Source organism: Euprymna scolopes, chromosome 10, assembly GCF_053919585.1.
Source record: "Euprymna scolopes isolate OS-2025 chromosome 10, ASM5391958v1, whole genome shotgun sequence".
Classification (NCBI taxonomy): domain Eukaryota; kingdom Metazoa; phylum Mollusca; class Cephalopoda; order Sepiida; family Sepiolidae; genus Euprymna; species Euprymna scolopes.
Window position 1 is genome coordinate 55175863 of NC_136491.1, and position 23973 is coordinate 55199835.

The 23973-nt window shown below is 36.8% G+C and overlaps 1 protein-coding gene across 1 annotated transcript; it reads right to left on the reverse strand.

Annotated features, from left to right (window-relative positions):
• Positions 1-22298: 22298 nt before the first annotated feature.
• LOC145286454 (uncharacterized) lies at positions 22299-23123 on the reverse strand. The gene has a single exon (XM_080135364.1). The coding sequence runs from the start codon at positions 23121-23123 to the stop codon at positions 22299-22301; it is 825 nt and encodes a 274-aa protein (XP_079991490.1).
• Positions 23124-23973: the final 850 nt, after the last annotated feature.

The window sequence follows — 23973 nt, forward strand, 5'->3', positions numbered from 1 at the left end:
GTAGTCATCCAACCTAGGCCTATTATCTACTCTCAAACGGACCATTACTAGGTTACGGTCCGAATGGCCTAGCCAGTGGAACGTGGGGCAAGATAAGAAATCTATGTCACTTCTTCTAACTAACATCATATCCAAGTAGGTACATGAACAAGATGCCTCACTTTTTTTGCCACTTCCACATCTCCCTCCCCGGGTGATCCAGACGGAATCTGTCGACAAGATCGCACGAGGCCATCAGGTCAGAGAGGCTATTTTCACACCTCTCCGAACCTCTACCTCCTAACCCGATCTTATCTATCTTGGAGTCCAGGATGGCATTCCAGTCTCGCATTAACACTACCCGCTCCGGAACCGCCAATATGATCACCTCCACCTGTCGAAAAAAGGAACCCCTCTCCACAGCGATATTGGGCGCATAAACAGCCAACATCCGGAACTTACCGCTTTTAACGGCAACATTGACCACGACCAGCCTTCCATGAGCGTCCGCGTAAAGTACATTAACCGCCGCAGCTAGGATGCGACTTACTAGCACAGAAACCCAACGGCTACGAGAATTGCCATATGCTGAGTAAACGTCAAAGTCGTTCACCAGCACATCGCAATCCCCGAGCCCAACAAAGTGGGTCTCCTGAATCGCAGCTATATCTACCCCAAGGGCCAAAAGATCCTTCAGCACGCGAGCAGCCTTGCTTCGGGATCTCATGACCTTTGCATTTACACTAACTAGGTTTAAGTTTGACATTACTCCTTCACCAGTAATATCTGTGGATTACGGGTCTAAAAGGCCTGCTCGATACTGCTACTTAGCAATTCTGTTTTGAACTGACAGTTCCGGGCAAGACCCATAACGTCCAGGGGAAATGTTGTTTTCAATGCTCTATACAGGGATGGGTGAACATAAAGAGGGACCCTCACTTCGCATTTGGTTACAATTTGAGTCAGTGATAGGTGGTCGTCCTCCACTAATTTGAGACCCGGTAGTACCTGCTTAGCCTCCCTGACCATCCGCCATAACGATTTTCCCGTGCCCCTTTTCCTTTCGCATGATCATCATGGTTGCATCTGCGAAATTGGTTGGGTGCCTGGACTTCTTTCTTGTCCACGTGGTTGACGTTTGCCAGTTGCTTTAGATAGCATTTATGCTTAGCATTCAGCTCCGTTTGTGCGTCGCAGCTATCCGCCTCGCAGATTCGTTTTTCGGGCAAAAATGGTGTCTTCCTGTTCTTTTCTGTTCACCTTTTCCGTGGAGCAGATGTGGGTCCGACCTCAACGACTTTCTCCACTTTTTCATCCTTTTTTCCCCTTTGCTACTTGTTCTTCTCCGCGTTATTCTTCACGTTCTTCTTCCTGTTTTCCGTCAGCTTCTTCTACTTCTGGCTCTTCTGGCCCTTTCATCTCTTCTGGGGGGTGTTAAATAGGAGTTGGATTTGTTCACCTTTCTGTGACGGGGATTGGGATGTGGGGTGAGCAATAGTGTTGTCTTTACCTTCCAATGTTTGTCTTTCTTTGACTTTTCCTTGACTTCCGAGGGAGAGTCTTCTTCTGACTCTGAGGAGTGCTGTAAGAGCTTTCTTTTTACTCCTGACTTTTCCTCCCTCATCTTCTCTATCTCTTTCCCTTTTCTTGTGGCGATGGCCTTTCTCCGACTTGCCATCTTACTCCAGCCTGTTTTTGTCTTTTCCAGTGAATCTGCCTGCGTTTTCTGCGTCTTTTCTATGGTCTTTGTAGTTTCCTCGAGAGGAGGCGCTGCTGCTTGAACTTTCTTAGGACAAACCTTCGCCACGTGACCTGGGAGGCGGCAATGTCAACAATGCGGCCTCCTCCCTTCCACTATTATAGACATGGTCCACGAGGTTTCGCATGTCGGCTGCGCGGGTTTATTCACTCGCATGTCCAACATTTTTCCTTTAGGATTCCTGCTTCTCTTCGAATGAGACTAGGGAGATTGTTCTTTCTTGCATTCTCTCCAATGTCCAGGGGGCGAATATGATATTGTTGCCTTTGGTACATATTTCTCCTTGTCTGCTTTTTTCTGCTGCTGAGCTCCTCCAGTTGGCCCTTTCTCAAACTGCCTTTTTTTGTCTATACTTGCCTGCTCGATTTGTGTCATGGGAGCTCTTACTCTGCTGGCCTGATCGTCTACAAGTATGAGTTCCGCCGACTCCCACTACCTTTGTTCCACCGACGTCTTCCTCGGGCTGACTTGGACGGACCTGGAGGCTCTCGTATTGGTTGTCCACTTCTCCCAATCGTCAGCCGAACGAGGGATTCCTCCTCGTGGCGTTTCCCAGATTCCTCCAGGGGAGTTCCTTAGACAGTTTTTGAGTTTGAGCCTCTCCTGGGCGGTTGCTACTTTTTCGGACATCAGGATGTCGCTTTACATTAAAAATGGTGGCGTTCGTCCAGGTTGCATTCTTCTATCTCTGATGCAAGGGTGTCCCCTGAAACTCTTCGGGAGGCTCCTGCTACTGCGCGATGTACTGTGGCAATACCGGGTCTGATACCCCTATCTCACCCCCTGAAGATCTTCGGAGGGTACTGACCGCTATATTGGTGCACTACTGGGTGTGTTACTCCCCATTTCAAAAAGAAATACTGTGGGTGATTCAGATAGGGTGCCACACCCGGTGGCACCCCCGACACTAACACTGGGTCACCAAGGGGTGTGGTGCCCCACGAACCGGTCACTGGGGTACTACCGGGTGTGGTACCCCCCGCCGCGAACATTGGCCCACCTCCCCACGCGATGATCACTGGGGTACCACCGAGTGTGGTACCCCCGCCACGAACACTGGAGCATTAGCGGATGTGGTGCTCCCCGCCACGGACCCTACACCAGGGGTGTCCCCCATGGTTCTAGGAGCAGAGGCCTGCTCCCTCTAGTGATAGCCCAGTCTCTTCGCTAAACCCGCCGATTCGGAAATAGGGGACCTTCGCCTAAAGAGGCACGTCAGTTTCCCCTAAACCTGCCAACTGCTTAAGTCGATCTCCAACACCGGGCTGCCGAAAAAGGAAGAGTTAGTAGGGTACTGAAGAGGCCACTCACCCAAAGAAGCAGTCGGTCCCTAGAGCGAACAAAAAACTCTTGAACTTGGCCAACGAGGGTCAAGTGGGTAAATCTTCTGCAAAAGAGAAAGCCAGTATACTGCCGAAAGAGATACTACAATTTGATCAGCATATTTAATTGATACAGTTTAAAGAAAAATTAGTTTAAATTTTTTCAGTATAAAATTAATAAATTCAAAAGCTAAAATCTACAAAATACAAAATAAATTTAGGCACAAGGCTCTATAAGATCTGGGAGGAGGTGAGTGTTGCAGGGTCATTGTAACTAAAGTAAAAATGGCGTCTTTGGTGACTTACTCTTACTGGCAACTTTTACCACAATACTTCATTCACTCTGTGGAAGCTAAACTAATAAATCCCCAGCGTTTTTGCAAAAAGCATATATTTACAATTTCTCTCTCTGTGTGTGCATTTTTTAAAAATAAAATAAATGTGTATTTGCGTGTGTGAAAAAGTTCAATTTATTGGAAAAATAAAAGTTCTTAATTTGGTAACAAATAGTTCGTGTTGAACTGGGGAAAACAACCTAGAAAAAATGATCAAATAAAATTGCGTTGTTAGTAAGGTCCCTCCCTGAGCTAATCTAAAGAGTTAGATCGCCTACTGGTTTCCGGGGTACCGAAAACAAGCGGGGAGATCCCTAGTGGGAATTGGGGTGGATTCTTATCAGGCACTGGGAGAAAAAATAAATAAAGCATCAACAAAACAAAAAGTGGGGGGGTAGAAGGTGACCCCCGATTAAGGATTGACCAGAGGTGACAAAAAAGGGGAAAGGGTAATGGCAGTGTACCCTCGGAAGGTTCTCAAGTGCCAAAACAAACAATCGGGGTACCGGATCTCATTTGTACCACCAGTCAAGAGTCTCTTTAATTTTCTATTGCTAACCTAACGAGATGGGTTCCGTAGGACCCAGTAAGGCGTGTGCTATGCCTATAGTGGTAACACGAATTAAAACTTGGCGCCTCGTCGGATGCACCCCCTCCTGTCAAAGACCATTCGATGCAACCTCTTCCAATCGCATCTGATCTTTACTTTAAGCAGATGTTCAAAGTAGACGATCAGATCCCGATCCGGAACAGATACTCCTTCGCGCACTCGCTTGAGGCGTATGATCCATATGACCATTCTCGCTACTGATAGGATCGTCAGCAAAAAAAACACTCTTTTCTCCCTAGGCAGGGGCGGATCAATGTTCTCCACAAAACATGAGTCGTCGAGTTCAAACAAGCGCTTGACATCGAGGCGAGCCAGTACCTCGTTGACGTACCCAAAGAGGGTCTTAAACCTGCTGCAGCGGAAAAAGAAGCATGACCGACCGTTTCCATCATGCCTTTGTCGAAGCGCAGACAATAGACCCGGGTCTCTTCTTTGTACATGTTGAGTTCGTCAAAAAGGGGCAGTGCGTTCCAGACAAGTCGCCAGATAAGGGAAAATTCCGAGTTGGTAAGAAACTCCCGTCCCGGCGACCATCTCTACTGGGAGCGGACCTCCTCCAAGACATCCCCATCCGCTTCAGTAGCGGTTCCTTTTTGCTACCTCCACTGGCTCCCGATAAATCCTGTTCTTAGATTATTCGAGGATACTGCTTTAATTGCGGACCGGCATTCGGCGTAGAATGTTTGTTCGCCCCTCGGTCTCCGCCAAGCTTCGACCGCGGGTCCGGGTGTTCCAACCGCAGTGACCCATGGAACGTTTACGTACAGCGAGCGGCTCAGAAAGGCCAGCAATTCTGGGTGCTTGTGACGCAGGATGTCGGGCTGCCCAAACCTCCCTCGCTCGGACTTCGAACCCAGACATCTCTGCAAACATAATTCTACCCTCGTTCCACAAGAATGAGTCGAGGTGCAGGGAGGGGAAGTACAGACAGACGGTAAAGGATGAACGGAAAGACATATGTAGCACACGCCCCCGCCCGACCCTTCAAGGACAATTTCCTTCGAACCCAAGTCTTGACAGTGGATTTGAACTTGGTCTCTACTTCCGGCCAGTTTTTCCTCAGCTGGAGACCCGGCCCGAATCACACACCGAGGATTCGGATCGGACCGTAAGTCCAACTGAAGATGCCCGAAAGTGAATTTACCCTTACACTTTGGTCTTCGCCAAAAGGGTATTTATTTGGTCCCCCACCGAGCAAATAAGGCACAGGGACGATTTTTAATTTGAGGAGTGAAGGGGAAATAGGGACCAACTCCCTGGGGAGTAGGGGAGCTGGATAGTGACAATTGGTATGAAGGGCTGCCCCTACATTGACCAAGGTTTTATATATGGGGTTTCCCCCACACATGGCCTTTGCTTGCAGTATCTGCCGGAACAGATACTACACTTTGAGCTGTTTATATAGTTTATTTCCGTAATGAAAAGAATTACAATTAAATAATGAGAAATTCAAAAAATAAAAGCAAAAAATTAACATTTGTACACAAACTTAGGCACAAGGCCATACAAGAAGTGGGATGGAGAGTGTTGTAGGGTCTTTGTTACTAAAGTGAAAATGAAGTCTTGATTTGAGCCAAAAACATTAACTGTTAAGGTGTCATAATAGGGATCAAATTAAAAAAAAAACTTGACCTATTCGGTCTCTACCAAATTACTCGGACACTTTCTGGTCTAAACATTTGAAATTTTACATAAAGGGTATTCAGTGATAGGGCAAGCTTTTTAATTAATCAGCATACACCTTCGAATAGCCGGGTAACGCCGGGGACCCATGCTAGTATATCTATAAAAGTGAACCTGTCTGTGTGTATGTGTGTCTGTCTGTCTGTATGTATTTCTGTGTGTCTGTGTACACTTCTCTACGCAATAACTCTGTTAATTATTAGTCTACAGACGCGAAATTTGATATACAGGGTACTGAGATTTGGTCAAATCTATGTGGTCGGTGTTCGGCCAGAAATTTGGCTGTTTAGGGGTTAAAGTTCAACGATTTGACCTTTGAGAAATCAAACAAACTCCTCCTTAAGTTGTCATAATAGGATTCAAAGTAAAAAAAGTGACCGTTTTTTCGTTTTTGTTTTTTTGCTCACCATATACCTCTAAACCCAGCAACGCCAGGCACCCATGCTAGTATATCTATAAAAGTGAAGGTGATTGCGTTGTTTGCTGTGCGCCTGTGTGTCTGTGTACATTTTCCTACCAAATAATTCTGTCAATTTTCAGTCTGCAGACACGAAATTTGATATACAGGTTATGGAGATGTTGAAAAATTGTGTATTCCGTTTTAGTTCTGAAATTTGGCTGTTAAGGTGTCAAAATTCAACGATTTGACCTTTGAGAATTCTTCCTAATTTCTCCGACAATTTTGTGTATAAACACTTGAAATCTTACATATATGTTCCTTGGACATGGATCTAACTTAATAACTTGGTTTGAGCCCAAAACAATAAATGTTAAGAGGTCATAATCGGGGTCAAACTCTTAAAAAATGGCCGCTTTTTTGGTGCACCTCAGTATATATATATATATATATATATATATATATATATATATATATATATATATATATATATATATATATATACGAGCATTTCAGTCCGTCGATGCCCGGTTGTTTGGATGTGTATGTTGAGCCAAAAAAAAGGGGGTAGCAGGAAGGCAGGCTCTAACCCGTACCGCAAAGGAGGAAAAGAACGGGATAAAAGCTAACGTTTATGCTGTTACGACCACCGCCAAACTGGAAGTGACATTTTTTTAAAATTAAGGCTAGACACTCTAAAGGAGAGGATAAATTTTAAAAATATCGGCGGAAAACGTGACCCACCACTGGAAAAAGTGTCTAGTTGAAAGGGAAGATAATTATGTTTTTAGCCAATTCTTCGATATTTGTCGTATGAAAGATCGAACTTTAAAACAATAGTGATCTTGCTAAAATCCGTCGCCTCTATTGAAAGTTAAAGGCAGACATGCAAACAGACATACATACATACATTTATATATTGGTAACTAAAAATCTTTGACCCAAACTGATGAAAAAGCTTGCCCTATCTCTGACGTACATACATATGGACATACATGCATACATACATACATGCATTTATATATTTGTAGCTCAAAGTTTCGACGAAAACCGATTAAAAGCTTGCCCTATCTCTGAATACCCTTTATGTGAAATTTCAAATATTTAGACCAGATATTGTCTGAGTAATTTGGAAGAGACCGCAGAGGTCATTTTTTTAATTGGCCCCTATTATGGCCCATTAATATTTATTGTTTTGGGCTCCAATCAAGTTATTAAGTTAGATCCATGTCCAAGAAAACTATACCTAAAATGTCAAGTGCTTAGACCCAAAATTGTCGTAGGAGTTTGGCAGAGTGTTCAAAGGTCAAATCGTTGAACTTTGACCCCTCAATTGCCATATTTCTTGCCAAAAACCGATTACATCGATTTCCCCAAATCTCAGTACACTGTATATCAATTATTCCGTAGGGAAATGTACACATACAGACACACCCATACACACATACACGTTCACTTATATATATATATATATATATATATATATATATATATATATATATATATATATATATATATATATATATTTGAAAATTTTCCGGAGGGTACAGAATTTTATAACGGCTAAATACAGACCAAAAAGCATGCTGAATTTAAAAAATAAAAAATGAAAATAAAGGTAAGCTTACCAGGTTTCATTCCTCACTTATCCAAGCTAAATCGAGGAAAAGACGACTTAAAACAAACAAAGTAATGAATATGCCGGAAGTTAGAAAAAAAACAAAAATAAACGGGGGAAAAATTACATAGAGACTAAATTAAGTCCTAGAAGATTTCCTTTTTCCTTGTAAAGAGAAGGTCTCAATGACTTAATAAAAAGGGTCTCCAAAATTTTCAAATGATAGGGAGAGAGCGACTATATATATATATATATATATATATATATATATATTACCTTTTTCAATTTTTTTTTGGGGGGGGTCAAAGAATTATAATTTTGTCGGGTGCCAGAAATTAAATCGCTATAACATACATAACACCACAGATAGTTTTCAACATTCTAACAGACTATAAGTGGAACTTCTAAGTGAAATTTCTAAGTGAAATTTTGAACGTTATTGCTAAGTTATTGCAGAGTGCACATTAATTCAATTTTCTATCTTTACTTTTTGATAATATATATTATAAAATAAAATAAAATATAAATTGCACAAAACCCTGAAGTAGAGATCCTTAAGTATTGACTACATGTTTAAAGAAGTAGAAACGTAGTTGGCCATTATTCTGAACACAGCGTTTAGTAGAACCTTTCGTGAACGCCAAGTATCTGAATTTTAATTACTTACGTATTACTAATATTGAAAGTTATTGATTATTCACTTAAACTTTCTTCCTACTCTTAATATCTGGGGCTTCCTCACTTATTTTTTCTTTAATAAATTATCATTCCTTGACAAAGGACATGTTTTAATATAAAACCTATACTGGCCGTAAGATATGGTTACTTATGTAGGATACTTAGATAAATAGAAGACGTATTTTCCAAATGTTGAGATAACAGGGCTAATTACTTTACGCCCAAGACGATTGGCTGTGTGTATTTTGCATGATAAACTTTATTATAAGTCCTTATCCTCCTGTATTTTACCCCAATCTCTGTGAAACCGAATGTATGCCAATAGTGTATTCTTGTAAGTTAGATAATCGCTTCTGTTCCAACAATTACTCTTCTCTCCAAGCTGCTATATAATCACATACATCACACTGTGCACATACCATTGGAGTGGGCATTTATCTTCCGGTCCTTTAATTTAGAACTGTCAAAATTGACACTAAACATCTGTAGTTATTTATATTGAGAAGGGATGCGCTGTTTATAACATACTTATGATCTATAGCTTTTCTGTAAGGTAGATACTTATTAATCATAGTTTGTACTTGTACTTAAAGTTATCTATATTAAGTAGAAACTCTATATCTTTCTTTTCTTTAAATATGCCAAAGAACTAATGATTCTTTTTACATGAAAACTAACATCTTAAGGTTTCAGCTCATTTTTAATCGTTCCCTACTCTTTATACTACACTTTTTCATTATAGTTATTAATACGCGAACTATATTTAATAGTCGTATGATTCTAGTAGATACTAGCCTTTTATCTACACTCCATACTCATACATGCTCGCCGACCCGCTCAAAATTGTGAATAACCATATCTCGTTACATTAATGATATTTAGAGTAGTTACCTCATAACAAACTAATTATCTTTGATACTAACTCGATTAAACACTACGGTCACGGAGAAATACCAGACTCTGAAACAAATCCTCCCAATGCTAACGAACCCGGAGTCAGGTCACTAATCTAGGAGAAAAAAATCCATTGCTAAACCTGCTCTATTGAGCTCATGCGTCTTGGCACCAAACGGAAGATGGAGGCTTCTTCAAGCCTGGTCAACAAACTCCCTAAAGCTGGCCAATCGACTAAATCACTGGTTTGCAGCCTTCGACTGCTTAAGAGGTAGGTAGGTGTTATGGGGTTAAATGGTAATAACAACGAAGGAACACAGAACGTTTAAGAACGAACGTGTATTTACATATATTACAGGCAAAAACAGATGGAGCAATACCCTTCCTCAACGGTTGAGTGATTGCATCCGACCGCCTTGGTCGCGTGCCAAACTCAGACTGCCGGGCACCGGTCTCGATATCGAAAGTGATGTCACCAGAAGAAGTTACATCATGAGATAGTCCATTCATCCAAAGGAGGTGCGTCTCCAACACCCCCTCCCAAGCTTTTTGTTCGTAAAAACGCTGTCAGTACCTCTTATTTATGTTTTACCATCAATGGCTCGATACACTTTCTCTTACCGAACGACCACCGTAGTTCAGCTGTTGGTTGAGGAGGTTTAAAATCAAAAGTTTCGAAGACAGTGTCTATCGGCTCATCTTCCAATAGTGGACTGTTGCTGGTTTCAACTGGTCGACATCTTTTTTTTGTTCTGGTGACGTTTGTGGGTATATGTTGGTCTTTGGATGATATCACCGACTCTCTGAGTAATTGTACCTACCTCCCAGAATGATATGTTGTTTTTATAACTTAAAAAAAAACACTTTTTCGCCTGATATGAAACGTTTACTGTGTACACAAGTGGGCACTAGTGACCTTGACTGTTTGGGTAAGAGCTTGTCAAAAAACGGATCTCACTTTCCGCGCAAACATCGTTTCTGCAGATGAGACTGCTGTTGGCGTGTTCGGGTTGGGTGTAATCCTATACATGGGTAGAAATTGGTGAAGTGCTTCATCTGTTGGGGTTGCTTGAGCCTTCTTAGGTTGCTTTGACTTAGGGAATTCTTTTGGCGCGGGTTTTTTAAATTTCGGCTTTGCAGTTTCAGTTTTTTTTTTGCCTCCTTTGGTAGATTCCGTTGAAGTTTTCTTTTTCGATTTCTCTGCTGCTGCGAATGGGGCCTTTAGTTTCTTCTTGACAATGAGCAGAACGTTTTCTTTGCGTTCGAATCTTGCTATAGCCTTTGTACATTTTCCTAGTGCTGGTGAGAATACTTCTGGCAATTCTACTTTTAACTCGTCCTTCACTTGTTGCGCTTCCGTAGATTCTACCCTAGGGCAGAATTTATTCATAGTTTTATCCCACAATTCGAATCGCTCTATCAAGTCAGTACTGAGCTGGGGTTCGGATGCCCTATGTACATCACTTTCACTTTTTTAGTAACCCCATTTAATGTCATCGGGAGTGGTTTCCTTAGCCTTTTCCACGTCTTAAGGTTAATGATGGGCAGTATGATCCGGAATTCAATTGTAGATACATAGTTTTATTTGCGATGTTAACTGTGACATATTTGCGCCGGTTCTTATCCGAATCCAAGTCAAATCTAATCTGACGCTGTTTTTGACCTTGTTATTCCTGCACTGGATCGCTTTGTGGCCCTTCCTGCCACATTCGTTGCAGTACTTATCTTTGTAAAAACATTGACTTGGCCAATGTTTCCCGCCCAGCGATAGCACGGGATTGTAGGGAATCACGGTTTTGTGACCGAATGGTACTTATTAGATGTAGACTGAGTTTTCTTACTTCCAGCTTTGCTTTTTCGGGTTAAGTTTTTTTTTTCGATCTGAAGGTCGTCCTTCTGATGAATGTTGCGCGTGACTCCTCGATGTGTCTCGAGTTGTTCCTTACGCAGACTACCCGTTGACAATCCCTGACCAACTTCTGGAGAGTGAGGCCCTGTTCGGTCTCAAGTCAATCTCACCGTTTTTGCGTGAGACTAAACCCTGCGCAAAAATTAAACACTTGAAATCATCTGCCGATAAGTCAGATAGACGGAAATCATCGCAGTGTCTATTTACCAAGGACGTGGAGGTGAGGTAATTGTTGTCGTCGCTTTTTTTTGAAGGTTAAAGCACTTCTATCTTCTATGAAAGAGCGTAGAATTCGGACTGAACAGTTCGGATAAAAGTTTGATTGCTTCAGAAAATTCCAATACACTCGTCCTCTTGGGGAGAATATAATCCACAAACTTGCTATGTTCAGTGGTCCCTAATTTCCCCAAAAGTAGGCGAAAGTTTTTAGCGTTGCTCCACTTTTGAAAATCCACGGTGAGTATGTCCTCATATCTCCGATAGAAAGCGTCAAACGTCCCCTCCAACTCCGCTTGGTAGTTGAACTTTTCTATAGGGTTCCATATTCTACTTCTTGAAAAAGCAAAACTGTCGTCACTGTGTCTCGTTCTATCTAATATTTTTAACTTCTTGTTTCTGTTGTTGAAGAAGCATTCTCTACTCCAACGCTTGTATGCTTCTCTTGAAATTGTAACTAGAGCTGTGTCTCACGTTCTTTTACATTTACCTCGGCTTTCTGTTGCTGGTACATCTGAGCCTTTATTAGCTGTATTAATACTGATTTAACGTCTTCCACTTTTTAATGGCTTTTTTTCCAAAGGAACGAAAAAATATTTCCGTTTTTGACTGGCGAAGAGAAATAAAAAATAAAAAAAATAAAAAAATGACCTTTCATTGAGTGTATGCGTATGAAAAGGGAGCAATTTATCCCTTGCTTCTTACAGATATTCCAATATGAGGTTGGACAAAAAAAATTACTAGCTAACCAAAAAGTAAAAAAAATGTACTGTGATGCAATACACTTGCAGAAGAAAAAAAATTGCGGAATTGTTTGGCAGTTAACGAAAATGGCTAGTTTTCTTTTGTTTGTTTTTTTTTGGGGGGGGTCCTACGCGGAAGAAAAACAGTTTTTCACTTTAGAACCGACAGTTAAAAATAGAATATTTCAGAAAATTTTACTCAATTAAAAGTATCTTTCTTTTATTCTCAGTAAAACTAGAAGAAAAAAACATCTCTCCAGTTAAATATTGTATAAAGTTAGCAGCACAAAACAAAGGTAAAAAACCCTTTTCACTTCATTTCAATGTTCCAATTTGCATACAAATAAACAGTCGACAGTTTACAATAGAATTATTCTCGTGGTGACAATTATGTCAACATTTTCCTCTTTTTGTCTTTCTTCTTTATATATATATATATATATATATATATATATATATATATAGTATTTATATAAAAATTTAATTCAGAAAAAATATAATTGTTTGGACAAACATTTCAATTTTTCCAAACCATACATATTTGTTTTGAATCTTATATTTTTCTCTGAATGATATGTAAATATTGAAATAGAAAATATAAATTTGCTCTTTTTAGTGTACTTAGCAATTTCATTTGGCTGCGATGGTCTCATGTAAAAATTTCCCTCACAAACTCTTTCTAAGACTTGAAACCACAAGATAATTCTGTGATCAAACTCACCTTACTATTCTGGTATATATATATATATATATATATATATATATATATATATATATATATATATATATATATACATATATATATATACAAACACGTGCATGCATGTACGTACATAACAGAATAAACACGCACGTAACCTAACACAAACATATATTCAGGCTTAAAATGCCAGAATGTATTAATATTGTAAGAAACACGAAGCTTATGTACATATATTTACGTATTTGCGTATATACATAAACGTTTATATATACATGTATTCATTCACACATACACGGGCATTCTTTCATGCATATAAATATTGATATATAATATAATATATCCACATACTAAAACAGAGGATGCTGAACAAAAGTATACATGTTTCAGTTGTGTTTATTAGGAATACTTACACTTTAAACTCATGTGTAGTATGAAATTGATCAAAATGAATTTATATACAAATTAATTTTCTAATTATACTAATATCTTAAATGATCGGACACCAATGTGACCACATAGTTTTACGAATATGACAAATATAGGGAGAATATAAATATTATTATATATTTAATGTTTACAAAACACATATACATATGCGTGAATACCATAGTTATATGCATATAGACATAAATATAACACAGTCATATATAAATACATATATATACACACACACATATATATATATACTTGAATTATTTATAGAAACACATATATACACATGAAGACAGATTCATATTAAATTTAAGTTTTTCTAAAACAAAATATTTGAAACGGTTTCACTTTCCACGTAAAACATGGTCAAATATTTTGTACTGGTGTTTTGTTTTCTTTATCTCATTCATCCAGAGGAAGTCTCGAAATATAGACAAAACGTTGATGAACACGTAATACGGTTTGTTCCTTTTTATTTCTCTCTCTCTCTCTCTCTCTCTCTCTCTCTATATATATATATATATATATATATATAGAGAGAGAGAGAGAGAGAGAGAGAAAGAGGCAGACAGACAGACAGAAAGACAGACAGACAGACAGAACAGCTTATATTGAGGAATTTACTAATCAAGAAAAAGCAAATTCAAAAACCAAAAATAAATATAGTTATTTATATTTTATTCCCAACCAAATGAAAAAAGCTCAATACATTTACTGAGGGTAGTAGTGATTTGGATAAATAATAAGAACAGAGTTGTAACGTAGAATTTTACAAAAAAGTTTAATTATGCGGTAGAATACTCCAAAGTTTGGTTTCCTTAATCCGCTGAATTTCAAATGGTGCTAGGAAAAAAGAATTTAAGCGAAATTGTCAGAAAGTCACGTTAAACGTTTTTACATTTCTCTATATTTGCTGATTGGTGCATAGATTAAAACTTAAAGTGTTTTAATTTGTAGTCACAAAATTTTAAAATAACATAAGATGTAAATATGTAAAAGAGTTCATGGTGACAGCCATTCAGAGTTCAGTGTTACAATAAAAATAACTAACTGTATTCAAAGGTGTCTGTTCTAATGGAAGTTCAACATTTGCAGGTAAATGAAACAGCCAGCGTTCGCCTCAATGGTTGGAAAGTGAAAAACAAGTCGTCAGAAAGTAGAGTTCAGGGAATTTGAAGGCAACCAAAAAAAACGCTTCCATTTTTTATGGGTTGAGGGTTGAGAGTTATTAGTCAAAAGATAAGAAGAAGAAGAAGAAAAAGAAGAAGAAGAAGAAGAAGAAGAAGAAGAAAAGGATCGGACACGTAGCGTTAAATTTGAGTCATACGTTGTCATGGCAATGATTGTCAGCGGAGTGGAAACGAAGCGGGCAGAAAAAGTTTGACATCTGAGAACGTTATGGAATAAAAGGATTAAAATGATAAAGAAGGGAAATAATTAAAAGCCATAATATCGACCGTAATGGTAGAAAGGCTAATAAGAGCTATGATAAAAAATTAGTGTGCGAGGTTGTATTCCTCTCAAGTAAGGATATCTTATATAGACAATGGATTTACGTGAATTAGGGGAAAAGACACTTATTCAAGTTAATATCAGCGTTTGTATAAGGAATAAAGAAATAGCAAAATGGCAAGAAGTGCAGGGAGCTAAATAATAATTAGGAGTAAAGAAGTGAATAAATGGGTGGCTTAATATACAAGAGCCTTATATCGCATATATCTTTAATATAGAGCTGAACGTCTGTGTGTGCGTGTGTCTGGTCACGAATAGGCTCCTATATGGTTGACTATTATAGAAAACTGATCATATATAATAATAGAAGATGAATCGAAAGACAGAACTGGGTGTGTTTGATCTGGCATAATGATGATTCATTAAAATTGTAGGTTCTGCGTACGCGCCTGGCCCACGAAATATGGAAATAAAAAAATAAAAAAAACGTTTACAAGTATTTTTGATATAGATGCACATGATAATACTTTGATAAGCATGTTTTAACTTAAATGGGGATGGTATAATAAAATTGTAGGGTCTGCGTTCGCGCCTGGTCTGTATAGAATGGAAATAGGCACATACTTTAATAAAGACTTTTATATCTATCTGCGTAAGTATACTTTGATAATTATGTTTCAGTTTGAAGAAATATGATATAATATAATTGTGGGCTGTTCGTTCGCGTCTGACCTCCATAGAATGGAAATGCGTCACAAAGTTTAACAAGGTTTTTTTTTAATATGGATCCACAGAATATTTATATAATGTTTCAGTATGAACAGGTATAGTATAATAAATTATTGGGTTTATCTATTTTATTTTTACTTTCATCATATGTTGCTTTGGTTTTGATGCCCCTACATTCGAAGCTATCTCTTTACAACCCTTCCTTTCATAAACTATCATACTTTCATAAATCAGAATCCATCTTCTGCAGGTTGCTTTTGAACCCAGTCAACGATGGGTACTTTTGCTAGTATATATATATATATATATATATATATATATATATATATATATATATATATATATATATACCTAACTCATTATTGTATCCCCCTTTGCCTTACTCACTCCTTATGTCATTATTTAAAGCCTAAATCCCAACCCTTATCATTCTTATCACAATAACTGCCAAACCCCTTCTAACTTTACCCCCTAAGCCCCTTAAGTAACATCCCCTTAGCATGAATACTATACACCTATATAAGATGCCGCAGTCATATCTACCACACATTTACAACCCATAACGTCTGGTAATATGTCTATCCTTATTATCTGCCAATTATTTAGAGTTCTCGCCTCATAGTTTCTTATTGGCTATTTCCATGGCTAGGTCTTGATTTCTAATGTTTTAATTACGTACTTATCGCAATTGGTATCCTCTGCCTTGCTTCCCGGTCTATTATCTACTTGTTAACAACTAATCATTTACTTACCTTCTACTTTAATTAATTATTTAATTTACCATCTACATATAATATATATTATATATTTTTCTTTTATATTTACCTCTCACTAATTCTCTATATAATAATTATCATATTTTTTAACACGAAGCTTATGTACATATATTTACGTATTTGCGTATATACATAACTCAAGCACATGCTCCTCCCCCATTGATGTGTGTACATATTTTGTACATATGTTTTCATGTGTATGTATTTGTTGGTTTTCGTTATGTACTTATTATTAAGATTATTTTTTATAATTATATTAATTCTTATTTATTATTTAATAAACTTATCCTTACTTATTTTTATTTTATCAAAATAAACCTATAACGAATAATTCACCTATTTACCCTCCTATTTTCCCCTTCTTTCATTCGACTAAACGCCCGACCATTAAAAAAATCATTAATAATAAATAAAACACAAAAAATATTTTTTCAATCTCTCCCTACCCGGCTAATATATATATATATATATATATATATATATATATATATATATATATATATATATGTGTGTGTGTGTGTGTGTGTGTGTGTTGTATGTGTATGTATATGTATATATATACATATCTTTGTATATGTATATATGTATATGCATGTATATGTGTATATATATGTATATGGGTGTATGTATATATGTATATGTGTGTATATATATATATGTATTTGTACTTGTGTGCGTATTTTCACATGTGTGTTTTTGTGTGTGTGCATTTTTGTGTGTATTTGTTTTATTCACTTATCACAAACATCTCCCTAATAATTTTATTAATTTATTATTTGATTAACTTACTGATTTACTACCTACCTCTGTATTATCGATATAAACCTGTAACTTATATTTCATTAACTCATCCTACTATTTTCCCTCTCTCTTTCTATCAACTACAACGCCCGGAAATTAAAAAAATAATAAATAATAAATAATTTATAAAATATTTTTCAATCCCCCCCTCCCAGCTAATTTGTATATATATATATATATATATATATATATATATATATATATATATATATATATATATATATATATATATATATATATATGTGTGTGTGTGTGTGTGTGTGTGGGGGGGTGTATTTGTATGCATATGTTTTTGTATTTATATATATGTTTATATATGTATATATGTATGTAGATTTACGTATTTGTGTATATATATTTATATATACTCAGACATGTGATTTCCCCCCATTGACGTATATGCATATGCTGTACATATGTATGCGTGTGTCTGTATCTGTTTATGTGTGTTATTTATTATCACGATTTTCCTTAATTTTATTAATCTATTATTTAAATTACTTACTGAAATTTTCACATTTTTATTTTATTAAAATAAACCCGTACTGTATAATTTCTACCTGCCCGGCTAATTTATATATATATATATATATATATATATATATATATATATATATATATATATATATGTATTTGCGTGTATGTATGTGTATTTTATATATATATGTGTATATATATGTGTGTGTGCATGTATATGTATGTATATATGTATGTTTATATTTTTATATTTACGTATCTGTTTTTTTTGTTTTTATATATATATTTAGGCATGCGTTCTCTCCCCCATTGATGTGCCTCCGTACGTTGTACAGGTGTACGCGCGCGCGTGTATTTTATTTACTTATCATTAACAATTATTAATAATATTTTAACTTTTAATTTATTTTTAATTTATTTTATTTACTTACTGATATTCTTACCTATCATTATACTATCAAAATAAACCTGTAACGTATAATTCATTAATTTATCATTCTATTTTCCGTTTCTTTTTCTTTTCTCTTTTTTTATAAACAATAAATAACTTTCAATCTCTCCCAGCCCGGCTAAATCAATTTAAACCCCATTTTCAACCCGTTCCTTCCTCTTCCCACCACACCATGCCCACTAACATTAACTCTCGAACCTGTTGCCATGATGATCCTTTAAAGTATCTGTCACTTATGCCGTTATGAATGTGAATAGCGTCTTTTAATTTTAAACCGTTATAAACTAACAAAACGTTTATAAGAATTAACACATAATTAATATTTAATTATAAACCCCTCTCTTATCGTATACACTCCTACTACTTTAAATTCCAACGTCCTCTCCCATCCAGTCCATCTTCTTTTCTAATTCCACTTCATCTACGATTTTTCCATTCTTATTTGATTTTATAACCTAGTCTATCTATGAATTCTGACGATGTTAGTTTGACATTTCCTCTTTTTGGGGATCTTCCTCTAGTTGAAACAATATGTAAACTCATTCTGGACTCAAAATAATAAATTTCTTATATATATATATATATATATATATATATATATATATATATATATATATGCACACACACACACACACACATATATATATACATATATATATATATATATATATATATATATATATATGTGGGTGTGTGGGTGTGCGTATGTGTGGGTGTTGCTTTATACATGTTTTATAAGCAAATCTGAGATATTTTTCTTTTCTCTCCCTGAGAGCTTTTGATAACTTCTGAATAATTTTTATGCACATAAAAAATGTTTAATACATATTTGATTAGAAATTCAAATATTTAATAGCACATATATATATATATATATATATATATATATATATATATATATTATATATTATATATAATTATAAATGGTATAACGATTAGTAAATAAAAAAGGAGTATCAGTTGGTATGATGAAATCAGCGTGTTTTAATTTTCTCCCGTGTATACAAATGAAAACAAACTTTGAGAGAGTATTTTAAGTGGGAAAGCCGACCTTGCCTTAGATTGAAAATGAGACAACCAATGTTTTCCCTATGATAATGTATTGCCATCGTAATTGGATAAATCGACTATTTTTCATCGGCTTGAACTTCTCAAGTAATGTGCTTCGTCGCAGTGTTTCACATGCTTTCTCTGCACTGACTTCGTCCCAAATGTATTGTAGTCTACATTGTACTGTAGAAAATCTGCTGTCTATTATCTGGTGGCAATCGTTGTACAAACTTTACAAAAGGCAAGTATCATGCTTTCATTGTGCCTCAGCAGAAACATTAAATTCAATCATCGACCGAGGATTGTATTAATTTATTTTTACATACTTACGCCGATATCATTTCTGATTTTATTTCTGTTCTAAAAACTGTTTCTAGATAATAATATATCCTCATCGAAATGGTTGTGCGAACACGTAGACTGTAATATATCTCGAAGTACATACCCATAACACATCTGCTTTACATACAATGTTATTGCGGTTTTTATTTTTAATTTCAGAAAAACTTACTTCGGCTCAACCAAAAATTATTGAGTGAAAAATGCACCATCAGAATCAACACAAATGCAATGCAAAACAAATTTATTCATGTCAGTAACGTAAGAATCGTGAGGTCTGATAACAATAACGTCGCCGAAGGCGTTTTTGATATCGCTTCGGTTTTTAAATCATTTCTCACGCGGAAACTCTTACAAGGGGTAAAAATCTAGTAGTCGGTAAGAGATAGGTCTGGAGAGTATGGCGGATGAGGCAGCGTTTAGTATCCCAATTGGTTTTATTTCTGAAGCGTCGTATTAAAAATGCGCGGTAGGGAATTATAGTGGAGGAAAATTGAGCCAATTCTGTGGACTAATGCCCGGTGTTGTCGACGTTTCTTATCTATTTTATACATTTGTTGGCAGTACTTCTCCGCCGTAATTGTTTTGCCTGTATAGAAAATACTGTAATAGGGGTGACCGGTTACAGATCACTAAAGAGCTAGCATTCAATGTTCCCAAAAGAAGGCGTACTGGTTTAGCAATGTGTGTAATTAAAACGATTCGATAGAGCGAAAAACACTCTTTTAATGATATCTAAAGTAAATATATTAGAACGAAATGTCTTTTGAAAATACGTCGAGTTAATATATATATATATATATATATATATATAAAGAGAGAGAGAAAAATAGATAGATAGAGAGAGAGAGAGAGAACAACAATATATTTAATTATTTTACATTTTAGATTTAGTATTTTATTTTAAAATTGTTTACGTAATTTTATTTTATTCATGTCTTTTTATTTAATTCTATATTTTCATTTTCAAGGTCACATTGAGATATGCACCAACTGCGAAACTAATCAAAGTGGAATATTGCTGGAGTATGATCTTAGAGTAAAGAAATCGTGCTGCGCATCTAAAGGTTTTGAGGGCATTAAACTCATAGATCTCAAAAATAAAATTTAAAAACTTGCAAATGCATGTTTAGAAACCGGTATTGAAAAATATAAAATAATATAAAAAAAGTCGTGGGTATCTTTTTCTTATCATTTTTAATTTAATGTTTTATTTTTTTTTAGTACGTGGTAAATCGTACAGAGTACTATGCATCTTTAATTACTGAGAATTATCTTTAAAAGCAAGGATTTTTTATAACATAGCATCCAATGAGTTTATGTAAAAGCTCAAAATTAGTATGTTTAATTAAATAATAACATGCTATTTACTATTAGATGCATCAGTCATTTTTGCTTGGTAAAAAATATGAAGAAATAAATATTGTCGAACTCAGCTATCGTGTTGCATTTGTCTCATGACCCGCAATTGAAGAGAAAGTTATATGAGTTCCTTCCCCATGCCGACTCTGACTAGAACTGAAAGAGAAACAGGTTCAAAAGTTCGGCAAACTGTCTAGAGTGTGGGCGTTAAAATTAACCAATAGGGATGTTCGTTAGAAAACAATATACAACATTAATTAGCCAATGGGGCGACCGGATGCATTTGCAGAATTTCTAATAGTAATGACACTTTATCAAATTCCCAATACTTACGAATACTACAACACTATCCCATTGATTACTATACACGCAGTAACCCTTCTCCCCGAGTCGCTTCATGGCCTTGATTAATAGTGACCTCCATATAAAAAAAGGTTCCAACATCTCGTTGATTGGAGAGAGGCTGAAGCTTTGATGGCAGTTTAGGAGCTATCAGGTTGACGAGTCTCTTTTAAACCATGTCCATGAGCGAGAGATTAGTAGCAGATGCATTAGCCATAATGTGACAACAACACTTCCCACAAAGGTGAATGGTGGCCTTGTAGAGATACGGGATAATTTCAGGCGTAAGTAGCTTTCTAACACGGTAGAAAGAGCCCACCTTCTTCGCAGAGTCCTTGGCCATGCTCTCAACGTATCTGTTTCATCTCGTGTTTCCAGTGAACGTTAAGCCGGAGAGTTTGAAAGTACAACTTTTAGGTGATATATCTTTAGTCATAGCTATTAGTTGTTGAGAAGGTTCGTTTAATTATTGAACGGAGCATGCTTAGTCTAACCAGCATTGAATGTGACCATCTATTTTCTCCCATTCCACTACAGATTGGAGGTCTTACTCTAGTATTTCTAGCATTTCCTTACATATATGTCCATTGTTTTCCTCCCGTACCTGTTATAGAGCGTGGTGTTATCATGAAGCCATTTATGAATAGTAGGAATTATAAAGATCTATGCTAGACCCCTTGAGCTACATCCACGTTTATATCATATTGTTTAGATGTACGACCGTCGAGGACAACCTCAATGCTTCTCTTATTCAAGAAGTATTTAATAATGTTAAGTATCTGTCTACTGATACCGTAAGGTCTGATTTTCCTGCAAAGACTATCGTGCCATATCCCGTGAAACACCTTGGATATACAAGGGCTACCGTTCTACCCTCACCTGCTTTGTCCAGTGTATGGTATATACGTTAGGGATTACAGATACGATATCTGTTTTAGAACGAGGTCGTCAACATCGATATTGTCGGTCAGTACTAACATTTAGCAGATGTACGGTGATGAACTAAAGCTTGGTTAATTATGGACTGAACTATTTTGGCGAAAAGCGGGAAGAGGTCAATGGGGCGATAATTTAATGGGTCAGTTGTTTCACCAGGATTCTTGTACACTGGAACCACAGAAGCAGTTTTCCAGCAGTCAGGAAAGCAAGATTGGTTAACGCATTTGTTGTCAAGTTAGTAGAGGACCGGAGCAACTTCAGCGGATCATATCATATGAAACTTATTCCAGGAAGTCATAGTATCACACGGTACCTGCTGGTCCCAGGCGACACCTAATTTCCACAACTGACTCAAAATAATTTCCCCCTTGATAATGACGGGCAACAAAAGACCAAGTTGATAAAACAGGGATGAATTTACTGACAACCTTTTTAACATCACTATTAATCACCCTGATCACATCCACCACATCCAACACAGGAGCATATAAGTAGCCTAAAACTTTTTCAAAAGGCATACCATGAGTAGAATTATTATCTAGGTTGATGTGATGTGATACTAATTCGCTATTACTACAATAGGTTTTCAGCTCGGACCCACCCTTTAACATAGTGGTTGTAGCTTCAACATAGAGTTGCAGCAATTCACAGGGTGACTGATGCGTCTTAACCAGGTTGTCAACATAAAACTTGTTTAACAACATACTCCTACAGGGATTAGAATCATGTCTTTCTACGTGATACTTCACAATATAACTCCAAATAAAAGGACTCGACACGAATTCGAAAATGAAAGATTTGTATCTAAAACACACCAGATGATCATTCAATTTTAGGAAAAAGCAAAATCTATTTTGATCAAATTCATTCTCCAGCTTGATCATCAGAAATGCCTTCTTTATGTCAGCTAGGAGGACAAAACGGTCAGTTCTAAATTTGAACAAGATTTCCAGCATATCCGTATAGAGGTTTACGCCCGAGCAGGCACTCTCATTCAGGGATGGCTGTCCTCCCGTTCTCAGTGAACAGCTGAAGACAGGCCTTATTTTCGTGCTTTGTAGCTCCTTTTTAAACACCGGACGACGCGGTATCCATGTGTACTTGTCCCCTGGGTCTATATTGATCATCTCTATTATATCTTCTTTTTCTTGTTTTAAGATCTTTTAGCAATAATCCGTGTACAATGCTCTATTTGATAACTTGTCACAGCCCTATCTAACACAGCCAATGACACCTGATGATTAGAAGGAAATAAGCTAGGTTTGGCCAAATTCCAAGGCAAACTCATATAATAACAGTTATTCAAGTATTTGAGAGAAGAACGAAATATCTCGATTTTCGCCTTATCGTAATCGCTAGTCACTTCGTCGATTATACCTAAAGGTTCCAAGCTAAGTATTTTATCGACGTTTCTTTCAGCCGCAGATTCGTCAAAGCAGTACAAAGGGTCGAACTATTCAGATTTCGTATCCATGACAAAGTCGATGTGCGTGATGTCGCAAGAAGAGAATTCTCCTACAATACGATTATGATTCAGCTTGGCCTGTTTCTACACATACTGACAGGGTTTAAAGTCATTTATGTCCGCGAACAAGACTATTCCTTGAGACAATTCAAACGCAAATCCGTCTCTAAATTTGATTATCTGCATGGGTCCCATATATTTTATGGTACCAACACCTACCAGACCATGCACAGGAAGAACGTTATCTCTGATATTCGAAAAATCTGTGGCTAACTTTACATTGTGATCTTTCAAGTCAGCGACCACTTTACAGCCCTTCAATCTGAAAGGACAGTCCAGACGCTTGCCTATCAGAAAAGGCACCGATCTTGATTTATCCGGAAAATTGACGTCTAGAACTATCTCGCTAAAGTGTTTTGTCTCATTACCAAGGAATGTCTTAACATTGAATTTACGATTTTTCAATGGGAGTAACTCATTAAAAAAACTCATGTAACAATTCTTTACACAAG